At 49.8% G+C, this 9,710-nt stretch overlaps 1 protein-coding gene across 3 annotated transcripts in view; it reads right to left on the bottom strand.

Moving 5' to 3' along the window:
• The window catches only part of GRHL1 (grainyhead like transcription factor 1), a 52,198-nt gene extending 47,788 nt beyond the window's left edge, over positions 1-4,410 (bottom strand). For 2 of the 3 annotated variants that reach the window (XM_017525371.1, XM_017525375.1), the window contains exons 1-2: positions 4,229-4,410; positions 959-1,145 (exon numbers count right to left, since the gene is read on the bottom strand). In XM_017525371.1, the coding sequence (XP_017380860.1) occupies positions 959-1,145; positions 4,229-4,248 (207 nt within the window). In that variant the 5' untranslated portion in view covers positions 4,249-4,410. The remainder of the gene's footprint in view (positions 1-958; positions 1,146-4,228) is intronic. The other variant, XM_017525384.2, reaches the window with a different exon arrangement.
• Positions 4,411-9,710: the final 5,300 nt, after the last annotated feature.

The following is a 9,710-nucleotide window of genomic DNA, read 5'->3' as shown; positions in this document are numbered from 1 at the left end:
AAAAAAAAGCAGCTTCTGGTAATCCTGAACAGATCTTGGAGGCAGTGATGACAACACAATGATTACACAAGATAGTCACATACAGTGACAATGAGACAAAGGCCCCATGGCAAAGCTGTGCTTCAACTCAGTCTACTGTTTTAAGTAGTACCCTAAAGACTTAGCCACCCTCAAATGTGTGTTCCTGGTCAGACGGAAGAATGCCAAGGTGAATCCAGAGACAGAGCAGACTGCACACTGCATTGGAAAGACAGCAGCCTAGGGCATGGACCAGACAGGGCCTCAGCTGCACACATCTAGCTGTGACCTGAGAGTAAGAAGTCACACACAGGCTGGTAACATGTCTAGCATAATAGTGGCAGCTAGTGTTATTAGGACAATGATGATGATGAGACAGATCAGTAGTGTCCTTTCCAGATAATGAAAACCTTGTAAAACTCCATGCAGCGTATAGGTTATATTTAATTAAAACTACTCCAAATCTTTAGAAAACAGGCAGCAAAACATATCCTGATCTCAGAACTAGACAGTCCTAGACTAGAGAAGATGCTTTCAAAGGCTCTGTAGTATCATTTAGGGAAAAGGAAATCATCCTGACTACACAGGAATAAAGGCAAAAGGTAAGTGAGCCCTGCCCACTTTCCATGGCACTAAGAACTACCTTCAGTGAGATGTTCAAACCCAAGAAGGCACATCTAGCATCTTCTTTTATGGTAGCTTCACCTTCTGGATAGAGACACAGCAGCTAGCTGCTTTGCATGATTTAAAAACAACCCTTTGATTCTACAATCAGATTTTTAGCTTTGAACCACAGTCAGTCAGAGTACTCATTAAACTATTTATAGTCACTACAGAAGCAACTTGCATGGCATTCAACCACCAAACGACTGTTTTACATGCTGCTGAATCAAGTGCATCAGAGACTGCTGTTAAGGGTTTTAAAAGCAGGCAAACCAACCTTGTAGTAGTCATAGAGCAGGCCCAGTGCAGCTGCGCTATCTTCGTCTCCATTGATGCTCATCATCGCTTTGGTCGCTGCAGTGAGAGGGTTTTCCAAGAAGGATTTCCAGGCCTCATCCTCACTAGTGTAGGACCGCCGTTGTGGATAAAGTGCTTCATTCTGAAGAACTAACACTGGCCGTTTGCTTCAGAGAAATTAAAAGAAAAAAAAAGCACATACTTCTCTACTGTAAGGCATCATAAGCTACCAATTCCTTGACATTCCTATAAAATAGCCTATTGTTTCATCAATGCCTCTAGAAGGTCATATTAAGACAAGACCAGTTTGAGATCAAAAAAATACAAGACCAAAACACAAACCACTGAAGTGCAGACCAATGGGTTCCACAAAAAGACATAAACTCACTAGGCACCCAGAGAGCTGGCAGTTCACCTACACATGGAACCCAGGATATAATGTTTGGCAAAAAAGCGAAACAAAACCACCCTCGAGAAAATGCCAGGCTATTCAAATACTTTCCATAAACAAACACAAGGACACAGTAAGGAAAAGAGAATATTTGTTCTCTTCCAACACACTGTCAGGACTGTCCACTCTTGAGAAGAGCATATGCCGTTTCATCATACTGCTACATGTTATTCCCCTCTTTCTAAGGTGGGTGACATGTCTTAAAAATTCCTACCTGAACACAGCAGGGAGGGAAGGAGCAGCAGAAGGAAAAAGGGATACTTCACATAATCCTCGGGGGTATATGAGAAAGTTAGAATATTCTACTGATTACCAGCAGATTGAGCATGGAATGTGGCCAAAGGGGACTGTAAATCAATAAAGAGGCATAATTTTCTGGCATGGGAGTTGACTGTTTATCCTAGAGACAAACACTTAAGAATCTACAACAATAAATGAAGCCACTGAACAAAAAGTTTTCAAAAAAATATGTGGGAAAATCCGGCTTCTAAAAAATCTTTACTAGTTTTCCACACCACACAAGAACTGTTTCATTTTAACACTGTAGATTGGTGGGAAAAATTTAAAAAATTAAAAAATCAACGGTGATCTTAGTGAAACCTTATGGAATATTTAATTTAAGAGATTAAAGCAAACATTACTGATTCCAAAACTTGAAATGTAAACAGTCTCAACAACTGTTCACTTGGTACTATTTAATAAGTCAATAAAGAGAAAAAAGTGGAACAATGACTCTAGCAAAAAACAAAGCAGTTTATTTTCAAGGAGAAAAATAAATTTTAAATGTTTGGAACGCCTCTGAATTATCACTATTCTAACAAGCAAACTGAAGGATTGGTTTTCATTGCAACACACAAATGAAATATGTAAATGGCCTAAAGGTGACCTACCTATTTTAAAAGTGAATGTAGAAAGACGGATTATCTTTTCAAGTAATCAACAAAGGTTAGGGCTTGGGAGTCACCGAGGGCCTTTAAAAACAGACAGACTTAGAAAAAGGAGAACATCTTGGAAAAAGGGGGAAAAAAATCCAACAATGTATCCTCTGTCAAAATGAAGTGTTATTTGAAAGCCGATGTTTTTACTCATGTCCAGGCATAAATCTTAATTTGGTAAGGAAGTCCTGAGGTGGTATACTATTTTAACACAAAACAAACATAAAAGGCTGTTCAAAGTGAGCAGATCGTTTGTCTAAAAATGGAGAAGACTGCTTGCTTACACAAATCTCAACTTTAAGAAAATTAATATACAACGTGGCATTCCCTGAGCCATCAGGACCAGAGTAGGACAACTACTGAATGGGTGGTACCATGGACTGATTTACCGGTGCATTGCTAAGCTATAATTAATAGCGTAATAGCTGCTTCCAGACTATGACACCGCTTGGCTTGTTCAATTCCTTAATGTTAGTTTTCAGCTTCCCTTCTTCTCCTACCCACATCCCAAATTTGTACAAGCAATAGAAAATAGAGAAATGGCTTTATGTTTGGAATCAGCCTCAACGTTTTTAATATTTCCAAAGCCTGCCTAAGGCCAAAATGGTAGCTTTGGAAATTTTGCCTTATCTAAACTATACGTCAAGAAATAAACACAAAACCAGTTGCCTTTCTTAGTCTACTTCCTCATGACAGGAAGTAGGCTTCAGTCGCTGAAGGCTCATCATCACTTTCAGGTGAGCCTTAAACCCTTCGTCCACGATCTCCCAGACTTCTGAAATATGTTTTAAGCAATAATTTAACTGCATATTCCACAACACAAGCGTAATCCATTTAAGATACTCCATACAAAATATCGATCTCATCCAGAAAAAGAACACATGGACAAAAACCGATCTTTCACAAATAACTAAGAAACTGGGAGGGGTACCTATTTGCCTTAAATTTACTGAGCTTAACGAAATATACTGACTGGCCTGGTGCCACTTCCCTTTAATAAGTTTTTTTAAATTTTAGAACAATTTTACATTTTCAGAAAAGCTGCAAAGAAAATACAGACATGTCCCTCGCCCAGTTAATCCCCCATGCCTTACATTACCACCTTACATTTGTCGAAATACGCTTTTAAATCACAAACTCCAAAAGGCATATTAGCTTGTACGGTACTCTCGTTTAACACCCGCATTTCAAAGTTTCATCCCCTTGATTGTCCCAAGCACTAAAACCACGGTAATCTGTAATTATCATCAATGATGCAAGTGGCAAAATAACTCCTACAGCCGTTTTCCCACTCACACCGCCAGCCAGTGAAAAGAAAACGCCCGGACATCGGGGCACTTCAACCTTCCCCTACATTTCTGTTCTGGAAGTTACAGCAGGTCGCCGAGTGACGAGCCTGCGACCACAGATTACCTGGAGAAGTCCACCTGTCCCGCCCCGGCGCGCGCCCCACCGGGCTCCCGAGGCCGACCGGGCAGGAGCTGGGAGGCCCGGGGGCGTTGGCGGCGCCCCGACCTGGCGTCGCACTCGGCCACGCCGGGGAACCCGACCCCGACGTGCGCGCCCGAGGGGGGCCCATCTGGCCGAGAAGGAGGGAAGGAGGACTGCCCCTCCGGTGTCGCGTTTCCCCGAAGCAGGGGTCTCCTCCCAAGCCTCCGACCGAACAAAGAGCCGGGCAGGGCTGCGGGGCGGAGGCCGCGGCGGCGTGGACAGTGGACAGCGGACAGCAGCCCCGGGCCTGCGCCCCGTGCCCGCCCGCCCGCCCGCCCGCGCGGCCTCCGGGTCGGCGCCGGGCTCGCTTGCGGCAGGTGCGGCCCCTCAGCGCGGCCCCCCCGCGGCGGCCGGACTCCCGCGCCTCACTCACTTGTCGTACTCCTGTGTCATCGCGCCCGCTCGCCGCTGCCGGGCCGCAGAACTGGACTTTCGGGTTGGGACAGTACACCCGATCCGGGGGGAGGAGGCGGCGGTGGCTGCGGGTCCGGAGCGGCGGCCCCGACGGGTTGGGTTCGCTTTTCTCGCTCTGAGCCGGCTCCGCGCGGGCTGCGCGCACTGGGCGCCGGACTCGGCCGCTCATTGGCTGGCGCGGAGCCGGCTGGGGGCGGGGACTCGGGGGCCGGGAGGCCGATTGCGCCTCCTGATTGGTCAGCGAGAGAAGCGCTGGGGCGAGGCTGACGGGGTCGAGCGGCGCGGGCTGGGGGCGGGGGCCGCGCGCTCCGCGAGGTTGCGCCTAGGACCGCGCGCCCAACTCGCGGGCGTCCGCGCCTGTCCTGACTGGAGAGGGGGCGCCGCGGTTGCGGCGCGCACCCGCCAACCTCCGCGCACACGGAGAGCGCCCCCGCTGCCGCCACGCCGCCGCTGCCCGAGGTCATCCCCTCAGCTACCCGCCCCGGCAGGGGAGCCGCCTCCTTCTTCGCTCACTCAGGCTTCCGCGTCCCACGCCCGCATCGCCCGCTGTTCCGGCCCCAGCCCCCCGCGCTGCCACTACGCTCTCTCGGCCGGGGCGCCTCCGCCAGTCGCACCCGGTTGCACGTCTCACCTCCCGGCTCTCGAAGGCGGTCACGCCCGAGTCCCGTGGCTTCCCCGAGAGCCGTCTCCGGAATGTCCCTTCTCCTGGCCCACTGCGGCCGCGTGCTTTTAGGATTTTCTGCCCTCGCGGCTCCCGCGGTCCCCTCAGTGGCAGTCCCTGGGGCTCCGCGACGGCCTCCGTCCGCGCCAGTGCCCCGCAGTCTCTCGAGCGTCGCTTCCCCGCGCGGCCGCCCCACGCTGGCCTTGCAGTCGGGCGCCCCTCCACCGCGACGGCCCCCTGTCCTTCCCGAGCTGCCGCCTTTTCCAGGGTCTGGTCACTGTGTCCCCACAAGCCCAGCGACGGACGTGACCCTACGCCGGGCGCGGCCCCACACGCCGGGGACAGGGGAGTCAATAGAACAGACACAACCCCTCGCCTTCCTCGAGCATCCTGGTTGGGGTAGCGGGCAATAAAAAAATAAGTAAATGGTGTGGCTCGTTGGAAGGTAAAACAGGAAGGCCGTGGGGAGGCGGGGAAGAGATGAGGGGTCACGAAGGTGGGACTGTGCCTGAGGCAGGGACCTTGGTGTGTTCAGGGAACCGTGAGGGGACCGGGGTGGCTGGAGGGGCACCGGGCGCCGGGGCCGCGGTCAGAGGTAGTGGGCGCACGTGCGCAGATTGAGCAGGGCCTTGCCGGTGTCCGTAAGGACTGTGGCTTTTCCTCTGGGCGAGGTGGGGACGCATTGCGGAGGCTTAGAGCAGGGCAGTGACAGGATCTCACATTTTAAAATAGTTCCCTGCTGTTGCGTGGTGGGGACCAGGTAGGAGCCATTGCCATGAGCAGGCCGAGGGCAGTGGAGTGACGGGGTGGGAAGCGGCCGGATTCTGGACATGCTCTGAAGGTGGGACCAACAGGATTGTCTGAAAATCGGATGAGGTGTGAGAGAAATATGGAATCCAGGATGACCACAGGGTTTCCAGCTGGGCATCTGGAGGAATGATTTGCCATCCCCTGGGATACGGAAGATCTGAGGCATAGAAGATTTGGGGGAGAGCAGGAGTGGGTTTTGGACGTGCTAAGCTCAAGTTGTATGGGAGATCGAAATCCACGAATCAGGTGGGCTGCTGGGTACGAGGCTGGAGTAGAAATGTGGGCTGAAGCTCACATCTGGGCGCCGCCCACGTCTAGAGGCCATTTACAGCCATGAGAAGACTGTAAGGGAGGAAAGAGGATGGGACCCAATGCTGGATCCTGGAGCCTCCGACACAGAAAGGCTGGGAAGAAGAGCCAGTGGAGGAGACAGAAGACGGGGACACCGAGGTCGGAAGCAATGGAAGCGTGGAAGCCAACGGAAGGAAGTGAAGTGAGGAGCAGCATGAAGTCACAGGGCCCTCCTGCAGCCAGCGGCCCCTCTGTGCCCTGGTCCTAGGCCTTCAGGGACCTGAATCCGCAGCCTCACTTGAGACTGCCCTTCGCAGTTTCTGTCCTCTGACTCTGACCCTGGGCCCAGCATTGGAGCCATGCAGCCTGTTGTTTGTTCTTATCACTAGTTTCCTGTTTAAATCAATTATATTCTATTCTTTCTTTTTTGAGTTGGAGCCTCCCTCTGTTGCCCAGGCTGGAGTGCAGTGGCACTATCTGGGCTCACTGCAACCTCCGCCTCCTGGGTTCAAGCGATTCTCCTGCCTCAGCCTTCCAAGTAACTGGGATCACAGGCAGCCACCATCACGCCCAGGTAATTTTTTATTTTTAGTAGAGACAAGGTTTCACCATGTTGTCCAGGGTTGTCTCGAACTCCTGACCTCAGATGATCCGCCTACTTTGGCCTCTCAAAGTGCTGGGATTACAGGCATGAGCCACTGCACCCGGCCAAATCAATTATATTTTCTAAGCAAGCTAATTTAAGAAAAATACTAAGTCAGTAAGAGCACAGATGGTCCCTAGATAGGGCGCAAATCATCAGGGTGGTGCCAAAGTGACTGACTTCGGAAAAGCGTCCCTCTACCTGCTTTTCCTCTTTTTCCTCTGATCCAGCTCCACACTGTGGCTGGAGTGACCTTTATAAAACAGAGATTTCTTGTCACTCGGTTACACTCACTGTAAAGCCCACACTCCTGAGCTCAGCGTCCCCTTGGCCATGCAGCGCTTCCCTGTATGCTGCTCTCATGCACCATCCCCCCATTCCCTACTCCTCCCCTCCATGCTTGGGACTCCACTTGACTTCCAGACTGGCAGATTTCCCCCAGGTGGCATTCCCAACCCTCTAGGCTGGGCAGAGTGTCCTGTGGGATCCACAGCGCCTTCTGCATTGCCCATCACCACGATTGCCACATGGGCCTTCCTGTTTGTGTCGGTCTCCACCAAGTGTGAGCTTTTTCAGAGAGGGCAGGGATTATACCACTTTCACTTTTACATTCCTGGTGCCAGGTATATTCATAGAAAATATCCAGCAGATGTCTACTGACTGGATCCAGTTCTTTGCAGACATGCATCTGTCCTCAGTCTCCTCCCTTCTGCGGCATAGCTGGGGCTCTTTTATATGACCCTCCTGTTGCAGAAGATGGAAGCCCTTGAGCCTAATACATAGTAGGCACAAAATAAATAGAGGATGAATGAAGAAATATCAAATCATAAAGCCAAAAATAAGAACAGGAAGGGCCTGAGGTTATTAGACCATAGATGTAGTAATTAAAAACATTGGGTCTATTTTGTTAATTTGAATATGGGATTGTTTAGGTTGTCTCTAATAGCTCTTTAAAACAGAAGTGAAAATCTGTATCTGAGCTATTGCCAGTAACTCTGTTTATTTCATTTTACAGGTATTGATCGACTTACCACCTATGCAACTTACGACCATTCGACTTTACGACCGCAATCGCTAGCCACGACTGCTCCGCATCTGGCAGCGCAAAACATTGCCCAGCTGGGCGTACGACAGTGCGGACCAGCTTCTGGCAGCACTGCCATCTCCACATGCACCATTTCAACTGTACATATAGCCTACTCAACTTACGACCAAATCGTGTTACGACCGATCCGCAGTCCCGGCCGTGGTCGTAAGTCAAGCACTGGCTGTATTTTATCTGAGACAGGATCTCGCCCTGTTGCCTAGGCTGGAGTACAGTGGCACCATCACAGCTCACTGCAGCCTTGACTTCCCAGGGTCAAGCGATCCTCCCACCTTAGCCTCCTGAATAGGTGGGGCTACAGGTATATGCCACCACACCCAGCTTGTGTGCGTGTGTGTGTGTGTGTGTGTGTGTTTTGTAGAGACAGGGTCTCGCCATATTGCCCGGGCTGGTCTCCAACTCCTGGGCCCAAATGATCCTCCCACCTCAGCCCCCCAAAAGTGCTGGAATTACAGGTGTGAGCCACCATGCCTGGCCTACCCTCTTCATTTTTACATTTTTAAGTTTTTTACTATTTGTTTAAATTATAAAAGTAATATGTGTACATAGTTTTTTAAGGAGAAAAAAAAAAAAAAAAAAGGCCAGGCATGGTAGCTCATGCCTGTAATCCCAGAGCTTTGGGAGGCTGAGGCTGGTGGATCACCTGAGGTCAGGGGTTCAAGACTAGCCTGACCAACATCGTGAAACCCCATCTCTACCACAAATACAAAAATTAGCCGGGCATAGTGGTGGGGGCCTGTAGTCCCAACTACTCAGGAGGCTGAGGCAGGAGAATCGCTTGAACCCAGGAGGTAGAGGTTGCAGTGAGTCAAGATAACACCACTGCACTCCTGCCTGGACAATAGAATGAGACTCCATCTCAAAAGGAAAAAAAGAAAAAAGATAGAAAGGGATTAGGAAAGGGACAAAGAAAGTAAGAAAGGAAAAAATTGAAGCTCTGCTGAAGGATACAGAATAGAGTCCCCGGCCACCTCCATCCCCAGCCCCTCAAGATAACCACTACGAACCATTTGTGTTTATCTTTCCAGATATCTTCTGTCTGCATAAGCACTCACATGCTTTATTTTCTTAGACAAATGGGATTCAGATATAATCTTCCACAAGTTGCTTGTTTTCCTTTCCTGTGGTTTAAACATTTTCCACATCAGCACATAGAAATCTACTACACTTTAAAAAATGGCTGGCCGGGCGCAGTGGCTCAAGCCTGTAATCCCAGCACTTTGGGAGGCCGAGGCGGGTGGATCACGAGGTCAAGAGATCGAGACCATCCTGGTCAACATGGTGAAACCCCGTCTCTACTAAAACTACAAAAAATTAGCTGGGCATGGTGGCAGGTGCCTGTAATCCCAGCGACTCAGGAGGCTGAGGCAGGAGAATTGCCTGAACCTGGGAGGCGGAGGTTGCGGTGAGCCGAGATCGCGCCATTGCACTCCAGCCTGGGTAACAAGAGCGAAACTCCATCTCAAAAAAAAAAAAAAAAAAAAATGGCTGCATAGTATTTCTTTGAATGAATATATGATATCTAGAATGTATCGGTGAGCAATTAGGTTTTATTCCTTAGCTTTTCTTAATTACAAACATTCACAATAACACATTCCTCTAACTACATTTTTGCACACTTGATCAGGTATAGCCATAGGATAAATTCCTAGAGTCGGCGTTACTGAGAAAAGGGAGGTATGACTGCCATTAGTTTTTGTTTGTTTGTTTGTTTTTTTGAGATGGAGTTTTGCTCTTGTTGCCCAGGCTGGAGTGCAGTGGCGCCATCTTGGTTCACCGCAACCTCTGCCTCTCAGGTTCAAGTGATCCTCTGGCCTCGGCCTCCCGAGTAGCTGAGATTACAAGCACCTGCCATGACGCCCGACTAATTTTTGTATTTTTAGTACAGATAGGGTTTCACCATGTTGGCCAGGCTGGTCTCGCACTCCTGA

The sequence above is a fragment of the Cebus imitator genome, unplaced genomic scaffold (assembly GCF_001604975.1).
Source record: "Cebus imitator isolate Cc_AM_T3 unplaced genomic scaffold, Cebus_imitator-1.0 Scaffold1, whole genome shotgun sequence".
Taxonomy (NCBI): domain Eukaryota; kingdom Metazoa; phylum Chordata; class Mammalia; order Primates; family Cebidae; genus Cebus; species Cebus imitator.
The sequence above is the reverse complement of the archived record's forward strand: the minus strand, read 5'-3'. Positions and strand labels throughout refer to the sequence as shown.